Source organism: Engraulis encrasicolus, chromosome 13 (assembly GCF_034702125.1).
Source record: "Engraulis encrasicolus isolate BLACKSEA-1 chromosome 13, IST_EnEncr_1.0, whole genome shotgun sequence".
In the NCBI taxonomy this organism is placed as follows: domain Eukaryota; kingdom Metazoa; phylum Chordata; class Actinopteri; order Clupeiformes; family Engraulidae; genus Engraulis; species Engraulis encrasicolus.
The window spans coordinates 12,499,152-12,521,461 of record NC_085869.1 but is presented as its reverse complement, the minus strand read 5'-3'; the positions used below and the strand labels follow the sequence as shown (position 1 = coordinate 12,521,461).

Below are 22,310 nucleotides of genomic sequence, written 5' to 3'. Positions count from 1 at the left end.
CTATTTAATTCGGAGTTAAAAACATCATGTAAACAGTGGATCAATGCTAGGTGTATTTATCACACACATCAGAGTATTACTTCTGTTATGACACTCACTGTTCATTGATTTATGGTGACTTTTGGAAAGACGCAGATCCGATTTGAAAGGAAAAGGTTCTGGTTTTCAGAAAAATGCACTTACGTGTTTTAAAGTGAAATCCTACTTGCATGTCTTTCATCAGCAAAAGCAGAGCACACAAGGGATGTTTTCTGGGGATTCGGCTGATCCACAGCTGACAGCTGTGTCACATCAAACACAGAGCAAGCCTGCGAAATCAAAAGCATATTCATTTTACAAGGTACTGAAAGTATATACAACAAGTTGCAAGTATGAATTTATGCAAGTATGCATTCATGAAATGCTTATTTACGCCTTTCGAAGCACATGAAGGTACAAAACAGTAGCATCAATAAATACATTTTAATCTTCTTGACTGCAATGGTTGGTAAATTATTCCATGATAATGTTTTTTTTGTCTTTTCCCACCCGATTATATCAAACAGTGCACATAGAGTTAGTTACATGTAATTACAGAGGTAAGATAGAGAGGACGTTAACACAATAGAGTACATGGGGCAGTTTCATATCAACAGCCTCGTCGGGATAACAGAAGCAGGCATGGCTTTACTGTAGTTACATGTAATCACTGTGGTAAGATAGTTAGGTAACACAATAGAGCACATGGGACAGTGCCTGTTTCAAATCAGAAGCATCATTGGGGTAACAGAAGCCGACATCTTCTCAGTAATGATGCCATGAAACACAAAAGTCTGGACATCTCTAAGCACTACAACAGAATATGGTCATTTTCTGTTGACCATTCACACCCCTCCTTTATTTTATTGATAAACAGATTTTTTTGTTGTTCTTGTTGGTAAGGTTAACAGGTTTCTGTATCACCAGTATCACCAGTATGTTGTAATTCAAAATAACAGTCACAAAGTCTTAGCTATGGCTGGCACCTATTTTAAAAAGAATTAGAAGGGAGGGAGAGAATGATTGTTCCAAAGACCATATACACCCGTAAAAGGTAGGTTAAAAATGCTCAGGAGGGAGTAGCGCTTTTGTTATTTCTCTTTTGGGTGGCTGTGCTGTGCTGTGCTGTGCTGTGCTGTGCTGTGCTGTGCTGTGCTGTGCTGTGCTGTGCTGTGCTGTGCTGTGCTGTGCTGTGCTGTGCTGTGCTGTGCTGTCAGTGGAGGGCTGATTGGTTGCTGAAGTGTTTAATCTGAGGCCGTGCACCTGCAGAGCACCATCAGTCAGAGGAGACGGCTGAATTTAATAACGCAGGCAGGCAACTGTCAAATATGTCAATCACGCCCACATTAAGAGTCAAAGGTTCACACACAATAACGGACACATAACGGATGGCATCTCCTCTATGCAGACAAAGAGCCTTTTGACCACTGATGGCTTCATTCTCAAACAAAAAATGTTCCAGGTCTAAAGCCTAAAACTAATCTTTTATATTTTTTGGTAGCATTGTCTGCTGAATCAACAGGCAGTAAAGCATGTTAAAATAACATTGTTTATTCTCTGTAACCCACATATATTGTTTTTGTAATCATAGATTTTGTTCACATTTGCATAAATAAATAAATAAATAAATATATTTTTTACTTTCAGTTGCTCTTCACGTACTGATAGAAACAATGTACTCAAAGAAAGAAAAATGTCAGGTATTTAACCTGAGCATAATACTGCACTACTAGTTTGTATTATTTCTATGTATTATGTTAATCACACAAAAATATACATTGCCATTACATCAAATAACCATAGATACATTGCCAGTGAATGAACTTGCTGGAAGTTTTCTATCTGACATTTCAGTTTCTGAATGGATTTACGCTCACACATGACACAAAATGCTTTTTGTTGATTACCTCTATGCTCAATAGGGGAGTGTACATTCACATCCAAGTCTAAACAACCTGCCTGATACATTTACTGACACAAACAATCAGGCGTTAGGTCCCAAAAAACAAAATTAAGGCAATTATTTATTTATTTTTACTAAGGTCAGACCTCACTGACTACACACTGCGGAACGCATGACAACACTGATGTCAAGATACAGAAAAACAGACTTCCAACACAGAACACCACATCTGCACAAATTGCACTTCGGGGTAATTTTTTTTCAAACTGTCTTTATTTCTAGCATTTAATTAATGTACTGTCGTATTTGTGTGACAGCTTAACTTATCCTATTGCCTATTTTGGGTCACCGACAGTATTTAATAAAACATTCCTTTTTACTTTTCGGGTAAACTTGTCAACTGTATTTAACCAACTCCAACTCCAACACCAGTGTTCACCATGATTACAACCGTTAACCAATTTTCAACATCATGTTGACACTGAGTCTCGTGATTCTTGTGGAGGACCATCCAAAAACAGGAACCCTGGTTTGTGCCATTCACAATCAACACAGCCGAAAATACCACTGCTCAGAAGGCAGTGTCATATATAAATAAAATAAATGTATAAATTAAGTAAATCAAAATTATATTTTTTATACATATGGGGTTTTATCAGTACTGAGGCTGACTGGTTTAAAAAACAAAAACACAGCAAAGCTGGGATTTCATCTAATACAGCCAACAGCAAATGAAATGCTCTTGAAATCAATATCACTGGCAAAAAGGTTTCAATTTGGCACGAGATAGATGATTGAGTCATTGGCATTGCAGTGTCTAAGCGCACTGACGAGGTTTTCATACCACAGCAACATGTTGGTTGCTTGTCCACAGCACAATAGGACATTTTTAAACTTCAACATAACGCTAATTCAATTAACCATTACTCATCAAGAGCTAAATGATTCAGAAAATATAACAAAATATAAGTTATTTACAGTATATAATATAATCCCTATCAAAATATTATTGCTCCACATATCAGGACAATACTTGATCAGGTTGACAAATTCAACAAAAGTGAAAATCAGAATTGTACATACCCAAAAGTAGATCTCAAAAGGATTCGGCTTCATTCCCACCTTGTTACACGATGACGTTACGTCCTCCATAGTACATCTTACTGTGGTAAAGACTCTTCTGATGTGTTATCTCACTTTTTTAATAACAGGGCAAATGGAAATAAGCAACTACTACTGTACACAAACAAAAAATATAATATCTTCTCAGAGAAACGAAAAGGCAACACAGGGGCATCTACTAAGGGGCTGCTGCTGCTGTTCACAGCTAAGGAAACGTTTTTAGTCATGTTCATTGATGGACTCTGGACTGGAGTCTCCCTCGTCACTGAGGGCCTCAGTATTGGTGAAGGTTCCCGCCAACGCCGTGCTGTGTCGAGCCCTGACCGGGGCCATTTCCGAGAGGTTGATGTTGTCTTTGCCCACCAGGGTGGTCTTATCCATGATCTCCGTGCTGTGCTTGGACAGGACCGCGTCCAAGAAGTCATATTTTGGCGACAGCGTCCCGCTCTCAAAGAGATACTTGGCCAGGTATGAGAAGGCCACGTTGCCCAAGAAGGACGCGAGCATGGAGACCGTTTTGAAGGGAAACTTTTGCACGGTGAAGTACTCGACCTCCTTGGTGAGGCGGTGGACCTTCTCCTCGATGTAGCAGCCCGGGTAGCAGATGAATGGGGGAAGCTTGAGGTACGGCTCCCCGCCCCCGATACGCAGCAGCAGCCCAAAGACGTAGCCGGCCACGGAGCCGTACGTGTTGGTGCCTTTCACAAAGAGCACGCTGAGCAGCTGAGGGAAGATGATGACGTAGACCAGGTCTGAGCTCAGGTACCACAAGCCGTACACCGTGCCGGTCAGCAGGGCCATGGCGGTCGCCGCCGCTCCAAACACAAAGATGGTGATCCTCATCACCCATATGATCTCCCAGTCGGACGCCTACAGTGCAACAAAGAAGCAATAGATTCGATTCTTTATTGTCCCATAGGAATATCTGTTTTCACATCAGACTGTTCAGTTCCATCAGGTTAGAACTTGTAGCACACATCTCCTTTGCTTATACATATAGACACAATTTTCACACATAGACACATTAACATTCTCAGACATCACATACAACACATATACACACATCTATTCATATACACTCCATAGATGTAGATAGATGTGTTCATGTTCGTACTGCAATGCTTGAGCTGCCCCAGTCAGACTCCATGGCATGACTCTGCCAGACTCTATGGCATGATGAAAAAGTGAAAGTGAAAGCCCATTGGGAAACTCCAACTCCCATTGTCATTGTGACACAGCACTCCACAGCACACAAGTGAACACTGCACACTGCACACAATGAAATTGCATTTATGCCTCACCCGTGCAAGGGGGCAGCCCTCAGTGGCGCCCCATGGGGAGCAGTGCGGTGGGACGGCACCATGCTCAGGGTACCTCAGTCATGGAGGAGGATGGGGGAGAGCACTGGTTGATTACTCCCCCCACCAACCTGGCGGGTCGGGAGTCGAACCGGCAACCTCTGGGATGCAAGTCTGACGCCCTAACCGCTCACCCATGACTGCCCGTGATGTGTATGTCTATGTGTGTATGTGTCCTCTTCTACCCCTGTATTAATGTACTTAAAGGGATACTGTCCCATTTTTGGAAATAAGCTTATTTTACACCTCCCCTTGAGTTAAATAATAGGCTTTTACCTTTCTCCTGTATTCACAACCGTTTTCTAGTTATGGCAGTGCACATTTTACCTCCAAGCTAACAGTTAACATTGAGTCCTATGAGACCAGTTAGCCGCGAACTGGTCTCATAGGACTCAATGTTAACTGCTAGCATGGGGGTAAAATTTGCACTGCCATACCCAGAGAACGGTCGAAAGTACAGAAGAACGGTAAAAGCCTATTATTCAACTCAAGGGGAGGTGTAAAATAAGCTTATTTCCAAAAATGGGACAGTATCCCTTTAAAAGAAAAACTAACCCCTACTTAGCATCTGCACTTTTTGTTCTGTATATCTCCTGTGCACATTGTACCTGCTGGTGATGTTGGCTATGATCATGTCCTAGATTGTAAGTCACTTTACTTAAAAAGTGTCTGCCAAATGCAATGCAAAGTAGAAATAATAGAATGGGGAAGACCCCTTATATAAAACCAAGATAGCGAACTCTACTGGGAATACAGTATTTTGTGCACCACTCCCCTGGAGCCATCACTCCACAAAACATTTCACGAGAGCTGACATCTTTCTTTGATATTGTGTGGGGATGCAGTGGTGCATCACGCAAATGCAACAGCCCATAAATGGGCTATTTGGCCATGGGAACTCTGGTTTGAATCCAGTCTGGTTATTTTCAAACCTTCCCATTTTCTCTCTCTCTCTCTCCCTGTCATAATCTTACATTTCCTATCCTCAATAAAGGAAAAAAACCTTAAAATACTGTCTTCTTAACAAGAAATGGAAAGAAGTTGTATTATGCATGTTAATTGGCGGAAACAAAAGCAACATCTGTTCAAAAACTGCTCAGACGAGGTAACCTGTCAGTCATTATTCCAGCATTCTAAAAAACATGTTGAATTGTATTCATATTTTTCCATATTTACTGCACATGCACATGCACGGCATGGTCTTGTTCCAAGCAGAATTCCAACAGACCTGATTCTAATTTCGACGACACAGATGTCACGCACAAGTGATGAAAGGAAATGTTGCAACTTCATTAAAAAAAAGTGTGTCATGATGTTACTCTGTTCAAACCGGATTGTGATTGATATGCAAATAATCCAACTGGAGTAGGAAACAATCCCATAGCTCACAACTTGTCCATACATGCGAACACAATGTTCACAATACTGATGATAATAGCTGAAATATTTACGTGATTATGGTTAGTCTTTCAGCTACCATAGTAAACAGTTTCATAACTGAATTCAAGATCTAAATAATTCCAGAGGGTGTTGCTTGGGATAGTGTGGTTGTGATCCTCAAAGTAACCCTGACATTGTGGGCCATTGTAAATTGCCCATTGTCATCAAGAGTTATGGGTAAATGGCAGGGCTGAAATGGGGGAGAAAAAAAGCCCGGGCACTTTTGGCTTGAAAGGGCCCCTAATAATTAGCGACGCAGAACTGACACACCTGTGGGCCCTGCACCCTTGTGTGCCCATATTTTCAGAAATGTAAAATATATACATTTCTGAAAATAGGGGTCCACAAGGGTGCAGGGTCCACCGGGAAATGCCCGCTATGCCAGATGGCCAGTCCAGCCCTGTAAAATGGAGCATCTAACCAAAATGACAACAAACCGCAAGAATGCCTGCAGTGTTCTCTTACAGTTTGGCGGAAAGCCTGCTGGTAGATGTTTCGGGCAAACATGGAACTGGCCGAGAGAATGGAGGAGTCGGCTGATGACATCACGGCTGCGGACACTGCCCCCAGGCCGAAGAAGGAGACATAGGAGGGGCACAGGTGCTGGAGCACTATGGGTAGGATCATGTCGGACTGCTCGTTTTCCATTGGTGGGATAGAGCCGTATGTGGTCTGGTTCCAATCTGTTAAAACAATTGAGTGCAAACAGTAAGACAATGCGCGCACATCATTAGCACAGGTGATGGACCAAACAAAAGATCACTGAAAGGAAAGGTATCGGTCAGCAACATTGTTCAATGCTCCCAGACAAAATGTAATGGCACAAGTAACGAGAGCTGGGAAATGAATGCACTGTAATATGCAAAAAGTCCTGGAATTCATTTGTACCCACCCAATTTTAAAAATCATTTTAGCTTAAAATTAGTACAGATATTTGTAATATACCATATACTATGCCATGCTACCAGACTGGAAACACTTCCCATCACGCCAATCCATCCATGACATATTTTTTTTATCAGTCAGTGGTTTTCACTTCTGAACAATATTGTTAACTGTCACTGATTTACTCTGTCTCTGAGGGTATTACTTCTGATGAACGAAATTAATTAAGCCCCTTCAGACGGAGCGTTTACACAAGTCTTGGTTAAATGAGCACTGCTCAATAATGGATGACAAGAGCCATCTGTTGTCGTTTAATAGGCAGACTCATATCGCTTTCCTCAAGATCTCGAGTCAATTTCTTCCATCCAGCCAACTAGAGGGACCAGCTCTCACAGGGGGATTTTACTGGTGTATAAAATGTTCTAAGAAAAATCTACTTTTCTCAGTGGAAATAAACAACATCATGAAAAATAAAACATTACAGCATAAAAAAATGCTTTGATCTGAGAAATCAGCTTGTGTAGACATACAGTAAGATGTCATACAGAAGTGAATATGCCTTCACAACAGATTTGCTCGAAAAGTCAGGAAAGAACAAGTTGATCTTATCTATCAGTAGTGTCTATATGTGGTTGGACAGGAATACAGCTCCATCTTGTATTTTCTTGGAAGCAGTGTATGTACTTCCTATGTTTTACTACTATAGTTACTACTTTGGCTATTTCTTCTTACTAAAAAAATAGACACAATGTGTTTGACAATACCATGCAAACAGACTGCAAACACTTCCATCCATCCATGACATAGTTCATATCAGTCATATTTCATATCAGGCTGCACGAGTGTTAATAGTATGTACAGCATGTAACAGTGTGTACTGCCCAACAAAGGCAAAGTACAGTAACTACGCCAACTGAGAAAGCCTTTAAAGCCTTGGTATTAGGTTAGATGCTGTAGTTATTTGACACATCAATATCACAGATTTGAAACGGCAATAACATTTTGACAAAATATGTTTGACAATACCATGCAAACAGACTGCAAAACACTTCCACACATCCATTACATAATTCACATCAGTCATATTTCATATCAGGCTGCACGAGTGTTAATAGTATGTACAGCATGTAACAGTGTGTACTGCCCAACAAAGGCAAAGTGCAGTAACTACGCCAACATTGAAACTGAGAAAAAGGCCTTCAAAGCCTTGGTATTAGGTTGGATATTGTAGTTACTGTGAATTTGACACAGCAATATCTCTAAAACAGGACACATTTGGACCATAAGGCTTTGTCACAAAATAAAGGGGGTGAAAAGAAGACCATTCTCAGTCTAATCTTAATTTTGACAAAATGTGTAGTTTCTCCACTTTGCGTTTGTAGGGTAGTGATGAGTAGTGATGAGTGTGTTTACCTGTGGAGGCCCCTATGGCTCCGATGAGGACGGAGGGCACTGCCATGACGATGCAGCCGAAGGCGGCGAGGAAGGACAGCACCTGCGCGTACGTGGCAGAAGAGGCGGACAGAACACGCTGGAAATACACCTGCCAGGGGATGCCCCCCATTATCTACAGGAAGAAAGGATGGCATCATAAGGACAGCTGCACGAGACCGTAACCCACACAGCCTATCACTGGGCAGAGGGCAGAGGTGTCACAAGTAAAAAGCAAAAGCAAATTCATGGTGAAAGTACAACACTAGCACATTATGTTACATGGCTGTTACATAATTTACATCATTGTTAGTAATGAGATACGGTAGATAGACTGTGTTGTTACTGAAAAACACTGAAAACAGGGTCAGCTGATCATAGTACAAGTGCACAGGTTTACTGTAATGGTTACTCAGATAAGTTACCTGTGTTGGAAGTAGGGCTGCACGATATGTCGAAAATGTATCGATATCACGATATCACGGCTTGCGATACACGTATCGCAAAAGTTGTGCACATATCGCAAACAGTTTTTAAGTTTCAATGACAGGAAATTTGGTGAGAAGGTTAAAAAATGCATTAGAAATGTTGACATTTTAAGTTGATGCTGTATATTAGCCATGTTTTTCCCTAATAAAAAATAATGTTGGCAATAAAACATTGTTCTCAGTTGTTTTATACATGATAAAGTGTAGAATGGCAAGTAGAGAGGGGAAAATATATGTATATATTAAATATCGTGAGTAATATTGATATTGCAGTATACAGTCATGTTATTGTGTATCACATATTTTTCTAATATCGTGCAGCCCTAGTTGGAAGGAAACTGTGTTTCTTTTTTTTTACTTCAACTTTTGACACCTCTGTCAGTGGTCAACACATCCTCATCTCGTCCAATCCGTACACAGGTATTGTATATGTTTTTTCTGGTAGGCCTACAGCTCGACACAGCGTGACTCAGCTAGCACTTTTTGCTTTTCAATTGGGCATGACAGGGACAACTGCAGTGGAAAAGAGGCAATATTGTGCTGACTGAGTAGGCTATAAACAAAATACCAGTAATGTAATCCCCACCTTTCATACCCGTATGTTGAACTTTTCAACAAGTGTGAACATTTCAGTCTCTCAGGCTTTTTCAAACATACTGTATGTGTATGAGCGAAATTACCAAAAGGTCCCCCACATTTGGGCTTACAGTACATGCTCACGGGGACCCCGGTTCGAGTCCGGCCGGGGTCATTTCCCAGCCCTTCCCCATCTCTCTCACAATTGTTTCCTGTCTCCTCTCATGCTGTCCTGTCCTAATAAAGCCCAAAAGGCCGAAAAAATGCTTTAAAAAAAGAAAAAGAAATTACCAAAAGGCAGAAGTTGTCCATCCACATCCACCCCGCCGAGGGCAAAATGTGCCCGAGCCACGGGGCCTGGTACACCTCCTTCGTAGCGGTGACACTGATGCTAGCCACAGCAGGGTGGGAGAGAGCAAAGGGCACACTGATCCACTAGAAAGAAAGTATGGCAAGATACAACATATTGTTGAAGGTGAAGATTGTGCACATCCAAGGAAAAGGTGCAGGACAAAGGCTGACTGTAGTTTCAGAGTGAGAGGTCATTACACTTAAAATCCTTTTTGTTTTCTTTTATTATTTCATGGCTGGATTACGTTTCAACGTCAATAGTCTTAATCAGATGAATGATGAAGAATGTTGAAGTCAAAACGTAATACAGCCATGAAATAATAAAAGAAAACAAAAAGGATTTTAATTGTGCTGACCTCTCACTCCAAATATACAACATATTACCTACAATCTGTGTGTCAATAAATTCTCTGTGTCTTGGTTTATAATAATTCCATATACTAGGCCTGCCATATGCAGTAACGTCCAAAAATTACAGATAATTGATCCTCACCTCTATTGCTGACTCGTCTATCTGCAAGTTCTCTATATGTACTTTAAAGTATACTATCACAATATGTTCAAAATCTAACAAAGCACTATTATAAAGCAATACTCAAACCCTTAGTGCAGAAGTCAACCAACCATTGAAGGTGTGAATATTCGAGGCAAGAATTTGGAACAGATTTTCATTTTGGAATAGTGTATGGTAACTGAGTGACGTTACAATATTTGAGAGTCGAGCACTCACCAAGCCCACAAATATACAGAAGAGTTGAACGACGTCCGTATAGGCTACAGAATAAAGGCCACCGACCAAGGTGTAAAAGATGGCAATACATGCTGAGATTATCACAGACATGTTGATGTTGATATCCACTATCACACTCAGTGTAGCTCCTGTCACAAAACAAAAGTCATAATATCTTGTTAGCCTACAAATATCCATATGCATACTTTTCTGTCGGTCATCCATTAATTGATCTATTTCTTACGTACTGCATATTGCAATAGATGACAAAAATATTTCCATTCCATTTCTGGTTCTATTTCCATTTCATTCATGTTCCCTTTAGATATATACTCCAACACATTAATTTAAGCAGGGAGTGAGGTAATCAGTCTGTAATAGTCTAGGGGCCACAATGGAAATAAGCCTTAGGGCTTTTTTTTGTGTTATCCCCGACTATTTCTTTCTTCTAATGTATGGTTCAGTTGCTGTATCATCTTTTTTACATCAAAATAGTCAAACAAATTCATACATTCATTCATTCATTCATTCGTTCAATACCTAGAGCTGAGAGAATGGCGGCGGACCAGAAGATCTCGCCCATGAGAGCAGGTATAAAGAGCAGTCCTCCCATTCTCTTGCCGTAAATCTGCTGAAAGGGGTCCAGCATGGTCACGTATCCTTTGGAGCGCATGGGCTTGGCAAAGAACAGGCCACCTATATGGACAGATCAACAGTGGCAATAATATCAGAGCATGATCTACAAAGCCTCACAATTAAAAGCAATAAAATAATGTTTGGACACATAACAGACGAAACATGTGGAGCTTTCAATAGATGGTTTTGTTTTCCCTTACAGGTTTTTTTTTACATTTATTTTGTATATTTTCAACACTTTTATTTCGGCTTGCACTTGTATCTTAATGCACATAACAAATCCTTGCACATCCTTGTTGAAAATGTTCCTCCTCTGTAAAAGGGGGTTAGAGTGGCAGAGCTGCTGTGCTCACATGATGTGTTGTGTTACGATAGTCTGTGCATGACAAAGCACCGAGGGGTTTCCATGTCTCTCGTCCATGTGTCATCATACCTACTACCAGGCTCAGGGCATATCCAAATGGAGCCTGTGCCCAGGCCAGTCCAAATCCGGGCAAATACACATACTCAGCTGTGCCGTTGATGTAACCCCCTCCGACCCAAGTTGCTGGAGAATAAAACCATAAACAAGTTAGTTTGCAGGTTTATCTTTTTTTCATTGTGATGTGACTTATGGATTCCTATCATTCCACATACCGCAAAAGATTAAGCATATGAAGCATCATGCGCAAAACCCCTTGATAAAACTGTCTGCCTTGGCAACAACAACAAAAAAAAAAACCATAATGAAATAATGTGACTTTTCGACGACAGTCTTCTAAACAAATTGTAACTCAAAGTTCAGAGTATCGTACCCACTCACACATGCACTCGTTGCATCCTACTTTTGCTCACATATCATGCGCGCAATCCAAGTTACAGTTGGACAAATCGTACCGTCTCTCCACTTACCAGTCATGGTGAATCCACCAACAAATAATCCAATATCCCTTCCACCAACCATAATAGTCTCGCTTTGGTCTGCGCCTTCCCCACCGGAGTTTTTGTTTTTCCACGCAGCCCATATCCCCACGACCAAGATCAGCAGATAGAAGATAACTATTGCCACCAGTCCCTCTGCGTGGACGGCCATCCTCTACAGCTGAATCAGACTCTCCCGGACGACCCGATGCTCATTGAGACCTGACGGAATAGTTAAACACGAGTGAAAAGCAACGCACCAAAGAGATAGCCTAATTAGTGATCCCTTTCAAGACTTTAGAGATACAACGTTATGCTGGATATAATTCTAAATAATGATGATGATTATTTTTTACTTTTGCCTTGTATGTAATCTGAGGAACAGGCAATCACTTTAACGAAGTCATGCAGGCATCAGAGACCATTGGCTATATTTTGTCATCCAGGCACTGCCTGTTGATAGGGATCAAATAAGAAATCGTGATAATTTGTCACTTAACCTACGCAGCCTAGGCTACACATATCCAAGGACCTCGCCAAATTAGGCTACACATGAAGCAAGCATAGGCTAATTCACAGTTTGATGTAATGCTGGGCAGTATCTTACTTATTTCAGTACATTAATTATCTCTGAATAGGCCTACTCAAAAAGATAAGAAATTGGACACTTATATTTTCACAACCATTCTGCTTATAAACTTTACTCAACACACCTCTAGGCTGCAGATTTTTCAACACCATTAAGGAACCTACCTCTGTGGAAGACTGTCTTGGTGGAAGCTCCTAAAATGTGTCAAACACAACAATTCCTTTGACGTGAATGAAGGGAGAGAGTAATCCAAGGAAAATCCGTGCGTATTTCCAAGCAGTGTCTTTTAAGGGAGCCGTTTTCGTCAGAGGTCGGAAGAAGATGAACGTCAGAGAGAGCCCACTTTATGAATAAGGCTGTCAGATAGCCCAGATGAGGACCACATCTTTGAGGAACCGGGATGGTTAAAAATTATGAACTAAAAACACAACTAATAATAACTATAGCCTACTTTGATGGGATACATTTTTTTTCATTCAAGTATGCGCATTTCATTTATCCAATAGACAGTTTTCAAAAAAAAAAAAAAAAAAGAAAGAAAGAAAAAGAAAAGGCCTGCTGTGGGGTATTTGTGAAAGCGGCAGCATGCTCTGTTTAAATGGTTTAATAACTTCTTTTCGAAATGTGCTGCTCCGAGACACGCCTTTGGCAACTGCCTCTGTCCATGGTGCTGAAATTTTGGAGCAGGCGGAAACTGGGCCTACCTTTCTTTTTCATCGCGCACTTCCAGTCACAGACCTAGACCTGTGCTTCCAGTCACGAGACATAAATAAGTAGCCTCACATTAGGCCTACATTGCCATCAAAGCAAGTTCCGAGTTACAGCTTGCAAAGAAACTTTGTAACCTAGCCTAATCCACATAACAGACGCACACATAGCTTTCCACATTTCACGATTGTCCTGCGTGTGCAAATGAGCCAAATGTAGTGATTCTGTGGACGGACGGCTACTTTGCTCGGCTTGACACAACAACATAGATTATAATTCGAGCATTTCAGAACACAATTAGGCCTGGCAATTATTTTTGTGTGGATCAAAATATGTTAGAACCGTCTTGAATAGATGGCAAATGAATGGAGATCTAGCCCAAGGCAAAACTACAAAAACAAGGCCAACAACGCCACCCTGCGGTACTTTCCATGTCCCGTTATTATTGCAGCTCAATTGCCATTAGATTTTTGTCTGTAAATATAATCTGAATTGTTAAATTGCTCCCAGGTAAATCTAGACTTTCTCTAATGAAAGGTGGTAAAAGGAAGCAGCATTTCATAGAGAAAACAGGCATGTAATGGCACTGTACTACGTCACACAGGTTACTCTATGCTTTTTGTACCCTGCATAATTATGCTACACATCAGGGCTTGACACTGGCACTAGCCAACCGGCCAAATGCTGGTAAAACTTGGCTTTGGCTGGTAACAATATCAGTGTCACAAGCCAATTTGGCAGGTATAGCTTATTCTATGGCATGTCATACGAGAATAGCCGATTCTGCACTTCTCCCCTTGTGTATCAATTGTTTGCATTTAAGTATAAGAAAAGGCTCAGCTACTCAGTTTCTATTTGTTTGATTTATTTCCATGTAGAAAGCTATGCACTCATCTTCTAAGGTTAGATGTACAGCGTCATAATAAACAAACAAACAAACAAAATCTAATTTTTGGCTAGTAGAATAGCTGGATGGCTAGTGACTCTGGAAAACCACTAGCCACAGTGGCCAGCAAGGGCAAAAGTTAGTGTCAAGCCCTGCTACACATAAAATGACAATATTCACTAACAATTTATAATAGAGTAAGTATACCGGTACTTTATATGTCAGTGTCTGTTTCAATTTCAATGTACAATTCTATATTTTTTACACATAGGCCATCAAAACAAGTAGAAAGGGGTGCATGTGAACACCTCAACAGGAGACAGTTATTTTCTCTATTTTCCAATGACAATACCTGTCCTAGTTATAATTTAAATGTTGATGCAGTCTTTTGTGATCAATCTCACATTTTACATAGTCTATTTTACAACATTTGTCACCAAACCTAAACCAGATCTGACATCAACACCTTCCGAAGGGCACTATTTAACTGACAACATGATTTCAAACATCGGAATCGAAATTATCAAAACTTCTTGTTCAGTGGTCACATCATCGTTTCAAAAAGTCAGTTTCTCATTGCTTTAAGAAAACTGCAAATGCGTTATCATATCCATGCAACTGGTTGTGTACAATTCAGCATTGCTTTTTGCACATTATAAAGTATACTTATGCTCTATAAAACAAAAAGCAATTGATACGGACAGAACTGAAAATCAATTGCATGGATGGACGAAAACATTTGCAATTAGCTTCAAGCAATGGTAAACTGTCTTTCTGACCTACACCAGTGACTCAATGATGTGGCAACTGAAGAAGACATTTTGAGAACTTTTTGATGTCCAAATGGTCAATATCTACATGTGTTTTCCAACTGTTAACATTCTCTCTAAATAAATGACTTCAGTTCAAGTTCAAAGTTCAAAATGTAATTTTGTTATTTATTTAGGCGTGATTTTGTGTTAGACAGTTAATTCTCAGAAAGAACACAGTTCACACTTAAATATTTAGCAACGGAAAACACTTGTCAACGCCATTCAAACCAGGGCTTTGAACTGGTTCAAGGACGAAAACGAAAACCGGGAACTTTTTGTATTTTACAGGGAACAGAAACGAAACTGGAAACGTTATTATTTTTTATGTTCTGGAACGGAAACACTTATTTAAAAATAATGGTAACCGATTAATACTGGTTAATACCGTTCCTCAAAAAAAAAAAAAAGTAATTATTTTCCTGCGCACGTAACCATGACGGCTGAGGTTCACGCCCTGTGTGACATCTGACATTCTCTGACTGAATGGAGAGAGACTACAAAGTCTCCACTCCACATCTTAAATAAGAGAAACCACTGCCATACAAAAGGGCAAAGTTTCCATTGCATCATTGCAAGACATTGCAGAGAAGCGTGTGTAAAGCGCACCGAGAACGTTTGGCGTTATTGGGCATCCATGGCCGCTTTAAATATGCACAAACTCACAATGTCCATCATACCGCTCCCCGTGACCCAAGTCAGCGTGGAGCGTGCATTTTCATCATTAAGCGGGCTTGCGGAGCAAGAGCAGAGCTCTTGCAGAGCAAGGCCCGATTATAGTAATCTCTAAGTCCTGTTTATTGGTTCTCTTGTACAGGGACAGTAAAAATAGAAAATGGATCTCCTCCTAGGCCTTTCGAGATAGAGACACCGTTCAAACACTAAAACGACCGGCTCGGCTTGGAGATCGCGTTTCGTTATAGGCTTCTCCGTGTCTCTTGTCGTTTTCCCGTTTTTGGCGATTTAGTGAAAGCCTGGGTCCCCATTGGAAACAGTGGTGGAACCTCCATGAACCAAGGTTCCGCCACTCTAGAGATTAGAGTGTAGGAGGCTTTTTCGGTCATAAAACATCAACACTTTCACCTAGAAGTTTAGTTGACGCGTTGTTAGCGAGCTCTATGGGATGTCTCCAAATTGTGAAAGTTTCATCTCCCAACTCCCAATACTTTTTAAATGGCAGGTTTGTAAAAAAAACAGGCCTGGCTCTATGGAGAATCCCAGTCTTTTGAAAAGTGCATTTTTCAAGAGATCAGCGCATGTCCCACACGGAGGTCCATTTGTGCCTGAACCCTTTCACCTATAAACTTAATTCAAAGACTGTTAGAGAGATCACAAGCATGACTCCGATCTGTGAAAAGGACACGTGCCAACTCCTTTTAGTTTTTTTACAACGATGTTGTAAAGACAAAAAAACTCATTCTCATTTTCTCCCCTGTTAAAGGCTCAATACTAACTGTCTTTCAGTCAATCACAACAGGTGCAGCCAGTGAAGGATTCCATTTCAACTGTCACTGTCTCAAGATTCCATTCTTAACGAGCAGGTGCGAGCAAGCATTCTAGAAGCCTATTGTTCAGCTCTGCAATGCAATGTAATATAGTCTTGCTGGACTATGCATGATAATTAGCTGCTTGGCTTAGTGGTAATGCATGCTGCTGCATCAGAGATATGGAGGTTGAGGGTTCGAAACCCACACAAAGCCATGTTGATTTTCTAAATTATATCATATGCAGCGTTCCTTGGCCGACTTAAAATGCCATGTATATCATTTAGTATGTATGGCAAATGTGCTGAATTACAGATATTGAGGTTGGGGGTTCGAAACCCAGTCAAAGCCATGTTGATTTTCAAAATTACATCATATGCAGTGTTCCTTGGCCAAGTTAAAATGCCATGCATGTCATTTAGTATGCATGGCAAATGTGCTGGATTACAGATATGGAGGTTGGGGGTTCGAATCCCAGTCAAAGCCATGTTGACTTTCAAAATTATATCATATGCAGTGTTCCTTGGCCAACTTAAAATGCCATGTATGTCATTTAGTATGAATGGCAAATGTGCTGAATTAGGGATATGGGGGTTGGAGGTTCGAACCCCAGTCGAAGCCATGTTGATTTTCAAAATGATATCATATGCAGTGTTCCTTAGCCAACTTCAAATATCATGTATTGTATGTCATTTAATATCAATGGCAAAGGGGTTGGATTACAGATATGGAGGTTGTGAGTTCGAATCCCGCTCGAAGCCATGTTGATTTTCAAAATTATATCATATGCAGTGTTCCTTAGCCAACTTAAAATACCATGTATGTCATTTAGTATATCCCCAAAACGCAGAGCTACAACACTTTCAAGATGGCTGAATCCAAGATGGCTGAATTGTTTGGCCCATAACTTCTGACTGGGTGGATGGAGTTTTTCCAAGATTTATTTCAGCTTTGTTTTCTCAATAGTACTTTGTTTCATCTCTGCCCCAAAAGGCAAGCCCGCTTCCAGCATTTTCTGTGAGAATGCATTTCTAGTTGAGTTTTATTCTCCGCTTCTCCGCTTAGGTCGTCCCTGAATGACAAAATTCTGGAGGATATTCTTTTCATCCACTTGAATAAACAGTTTGGAATGTAGGCTGACTCATTTGCACTTTCGTCTTTCTTTAATCAGCTGACAGGAACGAAATGAACCGTTCCGGGAACAGTATTTTTTTGCTCTAACCGGTTCGGGGACGTCAATTTATTGGTGGAACTCATAACCGGAAACGTTATAATTCCATTTCTGTTCGGAACGGAACGTTTGGAAAAAAATAACGGTTCAAAGCCCTGGTTCAAACATAATCGTTCAGTCTGTAGCCACTACTGGAAACGGAAGTGGGGGAGGGGGTGTGGTTGCCATTGTAGGCGGCATGGCGCTGGTAGGTGGGCGCTGCAGCGGGAGGCAAACCATTGAGGGTGCATGGACGTCTGGGCAGGCGGGAGGATTTCTCATGGGTCGAACAAAGCACAACACCACCAACAACACTGAGCGAGCCGGAGACAAACCCGATGTAGACGGACCAGCCGATCTCATACTTCATGCTGATGGCCAGCTGGGGGTTGTGGAAATCTCGGATGGCGTTGGTCGTGGTCCAACACATGACGACGAGGCAGCAGAGTCCCGCAGAGAGGAATCCCCCTCCGCCGCCACACCTGGCCATGGAGTGCTTACCGCTCCGGCCCTCCGCACAGTGCGTGCACTTCATGCCCACGGTGGCCAGTGCTATGGCCAGGACGGAGGTGACGCAAGAGAGGACCATGAGCGCCCGGGCGGCTTGGAGGTCCTGGGACAGAGCCAGCATGGAGCGGTGTGGCTCGCACTGGTAAATCCCCGTGCTGTGCCACACACAGTCCATCCACAGGCCCTTCATGTAACACGCGGCGGTGATTATGTTTGAGCCAACGAACGCTGTGCGGCGCCACTGTGGCATGAGTGTGGCCACCACTGTCCCCAGCAGACCCAAAACGCCCAAGAAGAAAGCCAGCAATTGCACCCACAAGACACCCATGGGGCACCAGGCACGGTATTGAACTCCACGAATCACATGGAATTGCAAAATCCTACGTGGAAATAATACGATCCTGTACTTTAAATCAATTCCCTGTGGCTCCACTTCACGCATTCATGAAGACAATTACGAACTTAAATCCTCTTCTTCTTTTTCGGAGTCTCTTGAGCTTTCTTTCTCTGGCAGCCAGTCAACTGTGTGCGTCACTAATGTGGGATGACAAGCTTCAGCTGTTTCAAGAGTTCCTCTGGGTGTAAAACAGGGGAGCTGTAGAGCTGCAGGGTTGAGGAAACATTATTAAACATTCACCAAGAACTGTTGGAGCATTACCAATCAATCAATCAATCAATCAAGAGTTTATTGTCATTGTCAAAAAGGCAACGAAATTGTGTTTCGGGTACAATACTTAGTAGCAGCAAAAACTAATACAAAGTTTAGTACTCCTGGGACCGCTGCGCACTGCGCGCATCCACCATCACAAATCTTGGTTTTAGACAACAAGTGTTAGACAACATTGGGTAAGGATGAGGAGAAAAAAAGATTCCATAGCTCCACATTGCAAACATTACAATATCAAGGCATAGAACAAAAAAACCTCATATATATGGCTATAAGCAGTGAAGACAAAGACATTGTCAAGCATTACAACAACAAAATGAGTCATTAACATTCCCCTTCCCATCCCAAATGTTTCAATCCTACTACTGTACATTTCCACAGGTCTATTGTATGTACAGTACTGTAATTATACTGTTTTCTAATAATTGCATGGAATAATTTGATCTATTATATTATGTGCTTAATCAGCCCGTGGAAACTGCAAATGAAGAATTATGTTGGGGCTGCGAGGGCTATCGCTGAAAGTGGCTATGGCAAGGTCAGTTAAATATTGAGGGGAAAAAGTCTTGCTCATAATTTTTCACCTTTCACAATGTTAACTGAACTCAAATAATGTAATCAGCTCCAACTTCTAATAAGTAACAGAGAAGTCACAAATAGAAAATGCATGTCATGAAATATGACACCATGCCATTATGTTTAGGTTTTCACATATCCCTCAGTCCCCTCCGCCACACCAATTTGTCAACATTTGGCTAGGGCACAGCGATATATGTAGACACAGGACTGTCTTGTGACACCTTGGGCCGCGAGGGGCCACCATGTAATGTAGCCCCATAATGCACGCCGTTCCACCAGTCGAACACTGTAATAGTCACGGAAAAGTTAACTAAAATAGTACTGGTTACACTTTATTTTAGGGACACATCTATTAGCACTAATACATACAATGTTCCTGTATAAGTAACTTGTAAGGCATGTACAAAGCAAAATCAAACATTTGTTAGGCATGTATTCGCAAATGTCTTGTTCATGCACAATAAGGGATTCATTACCAATTAAACCTTAGTAAGGACCTAGTAGTAAGGACCTTAGCATTTGCTTAATACATGCCTTACAAGGTACTTATGCAGACATTAAAATTGTATGTATTATTGCTAATAGATGTATCCCTAAAATAAAGTGTTACCATAGTACTAACACCAACTATCACGTAAAACAGGGCCTTTAATAATGCACTACGACTTAGTCATTGCTATTCTGGTGAAAGTGAAGATTGGGCAAATCCCAGGAAAAGATGCAAGACAAAGCCTGACAGCAATTTTCGGAGTGAGAAGTTTGCACACTTAAAATCCTTTGTGTTGTTCTATTATTTCATGGCTGGATTACGTTTCGACTTCAACAGTCTTCATCAGATTCTACAGAGAGGAATTCTGCAGAGAATCTGATGAAGACTGTTGAAGTGAAAACGTAATCCAGTCATGAAATAATGAAACAAACAAACAAAAAAAAAAGATTTTTTTAAGTGTGCAGACTCCTCACTCCGAAAATGTCATTGCCATTCTGGTACCAGCAAATTTACAACGCCGTGTCTTAACGGATTAAAACACTGCCCTTGATGGACAAGACAGGCTCAGATTCCTAAACGACTTCAATACTACAGAGAGTCTGAACTGAACTGAATTGAAAGAAACAATTTGTTTATCAGTGATGCTCGTTTTGATCGTGTTACAATCGTGCCTAAAGGCTGTGATTATGAAAATGCCAATTGTATGGTACCATTTCTAAATACCAAATACGTAATTACATTGTTTGACTTACAATACCCTTTGAAGGCATTTGCTTTAAACCTAATAGTTGCCTTAAGACGAATAGTCTCTTTTAACTTACTGCATAAAAATGCTCCCCATGATACATACCTGTGTCATATAGAGCTGTATAAAGTCCTCCCCATGAGTGCAGTGCAGTGGGCTAAATGGTGTCAGACGTGTCCAGGGTGTGGGTTATCCTTGGGCCTGGCAAAGCCAGTCTGGTGATATGCTTGCTATGCCTTCCTGCAATGGCAAGTGTGAGAACATGTATCAAGTACCAGTGGCTGTTGATGAACTGGTCAGTACCAGCACCACATGTGCCATAAACTCTGGCCCCAGCTCCAGGCTGAAAAGGGACCATTGTTTAGAGTGGGAATGAGGTTGGGCACAAAGGGAACATCTTTACCACATCACTCATGGCAGCTTCCTGGGCTGTCAGGAACAGGGGAGAGAGGGAGCTGTGTCAGACTCTGTGGACGACCAACTGCACACAGACTGCAAGTCCATAGGGTATGGCTAGCCTTAATGGAGCATCATTTAGCACAGCGGTTCTCAACCTTTTCTGAACAAATGCCCCTTTGTCCTCATCATAAGCCTCAAACGCCCCCTTGTCCTGAGCATAAGCCTGCCAACACCCCCTTAGTATTAAAAATAAATAAATCAATCCATAAATAAATAAATTAATGCACCCCAGTGGCAACTAAGCACCGCCCCCTCTCAGCTGTCTCCTTCTCTACGCCCCCCAGGTGCCCTCTAGAGCCCCAGTTGTTGAGAAACACTAGCTTAGCACAACATTAGGAAATAGCAGGCATCAACACTTTGTTAATCAACCGACCAAACCAACAAAGACAATATAAAGCTAGCAAATGAAATCTGCAACTAAAAAGTCCACGGTGACCCGAATGGATGGGGAAAACCTTTTTTTGCAACAAGTGATTTTGGTAGAAGGCAGAAGTTCGTGGCTTTCATCCCTGAAAAGTTAACAACTCAATGTAAGCATCCTACAGTATTCTGTGTAACACACTTCTGCTAAACAAAAAGAGACAAAATCATCAGAAAACGCGCAGGTGTTTCGGCATGCTGGAAAATCTGAAATGATACTCGAAAGGCAATTCTAAAATAGAGTTTACAAAATCAATGGTGGCACGAGGAGGTTTGTTTGGCGGCACATATGATGGTCAAACCTCGCTCGCAGCTGTTCAGTGTAAACTAGACTCTACTAGAGCTAACTAGTAGCCTAGTCTACCTAGCTTTGAGGAAGAGATACGTGAGAGACAGGTAAAGTAATATTACAAATATAATAATAATAGTTTACGGTAAAAGAACTTGAATATTTACCACAAGACAGCAACCATACTATTATTTCAGCATTAGTAAATTACAATTTAGTATGACACGACTAAATGACAACAAAGACTAGTTGGTACCCGACCGTCAATATAGCGTTAAAACAAAGAAATGAATTACAAAACAAAGTTTCAAAGAGTGACATTCAACCTTGAGTCGGAAAATACATGAGCGAAGTAATGTCATTACCTGAGTTAAATGTCGAAAGTTGAAAAATTTAGTTCAGCCACTTATCTAGGAACCAAATATTTCTCAGGAAGTCATGAGCTGCTGGCTAGCTATTACCAGAGAGATTTTAGAATTTACTACTTACTAGAATATTTCTGCCACAGACTTCTGTTATACTATACAAGTCAGTGATTTCTGCTATTACACCTTCGGGAGGATTCTCAACAAATGTATTTGTGCCGTTACAGCCAGCACAGAAAATTACATTATTGTTCCTTATTAT

The 22,310-nt window shown here is 41.1% G+C and overlaps 2 protein-coding genes across 3 annotated transcripts; both read right to left on the bottom strand.

Moving 5' to 3' along the window:
* Positions 1-1,587: 1,587 nt before the first annotated feature.
* Positions 1,588-12,010, bottom strand: LOC134461557 (high-affinity choline transporter 1-like). Its single transcript, XM_063214447.1, has 8 exons — positions 11,830-12,010; positions 11,372-11,485; positions 10,843-10,998; positions 10,303-10,451; positions 9,513-9,656; positions 8,140-8,293; positions 6,307-6,524; positions 1,588-3,913 (listed from the first exon to the last, which is right to left on the bottom strand). The coding sequence occupies exons 1-8, from the start codon at positions 12,008-12,010 to the stop codon at positions 3,263-3,265; spliced, it is 1,767 nt and encodes a 588-aa protein (XP_063070517.1). The 3' UTR covers positions 1,588-3,262.
* Positions 12,011-17,486: 5,476 nt separating this feature from the next.
* LOC134461555 (claudin-14-like) lies at positions 17,487-22,142 on the bottom strand. Of its 2 annotated transcripts, XM_063214446.1 has the most exons (3): positions 22,049-22,142; positions 20,621-20,755; positions 17,487-18,637 (listed from the first exon to the last, which is right to left on the bottom strand). In XM_063214446.1, the coding sequence occupies exon 3, from the start codon at positions 18,474-18,476 to the stop codon at positions 17,646-17,648; it is 831 nt and encodes a 276-aa protein (XP_063070516.1). In that variant the 5' UTR covers positions 18,477-18,637; positions 20,621-20,755; positions 22,049-22,142; the 3' UTR covers positions 17,487-17,645. The 2 variants fall into 2 exon arrangements, with proteins under 2 accessions (XP_063070516.1, XP_063070515.1); XM_063214445.1 differs by lacking the exon at positions 22,049-22,142 and having other exon boundaries at positions 20,621-20,871.
* Positions 22,143-22,310: the final 168 nt, after the last annotated feature.

Coding starts and splice junctions, on each gene's coding strand:
- LOC134461557 (XM_063214447.1), bottom strand. CDS start 12,010: ATGGCCGTCCACGCAGAGGGACTGGTGGCAATAGTTATCTTCTATCTG. Junction 11,486..11,829: donor TGGTGGATTCACCATGACTG/GTAAGTGGAGAG, acceptor TTTATTCTCCAG/CAACTTGGGTCGGAGGGGGT. Junction 10,999..11,371: donor TGCCCTGAGCCTGGTAGTAG/GTATGATGACAC, acceptor CTGTCCATATAG/GTGGCCTGTTCTTTGCCAAG.
- LOC134461555 (XM_063214446.1), bottom strand. CDS start 18,476: ATGCGTGAAGTGGAGCCACAGGGAATTGATTTAAAGTACAGGATCGTA.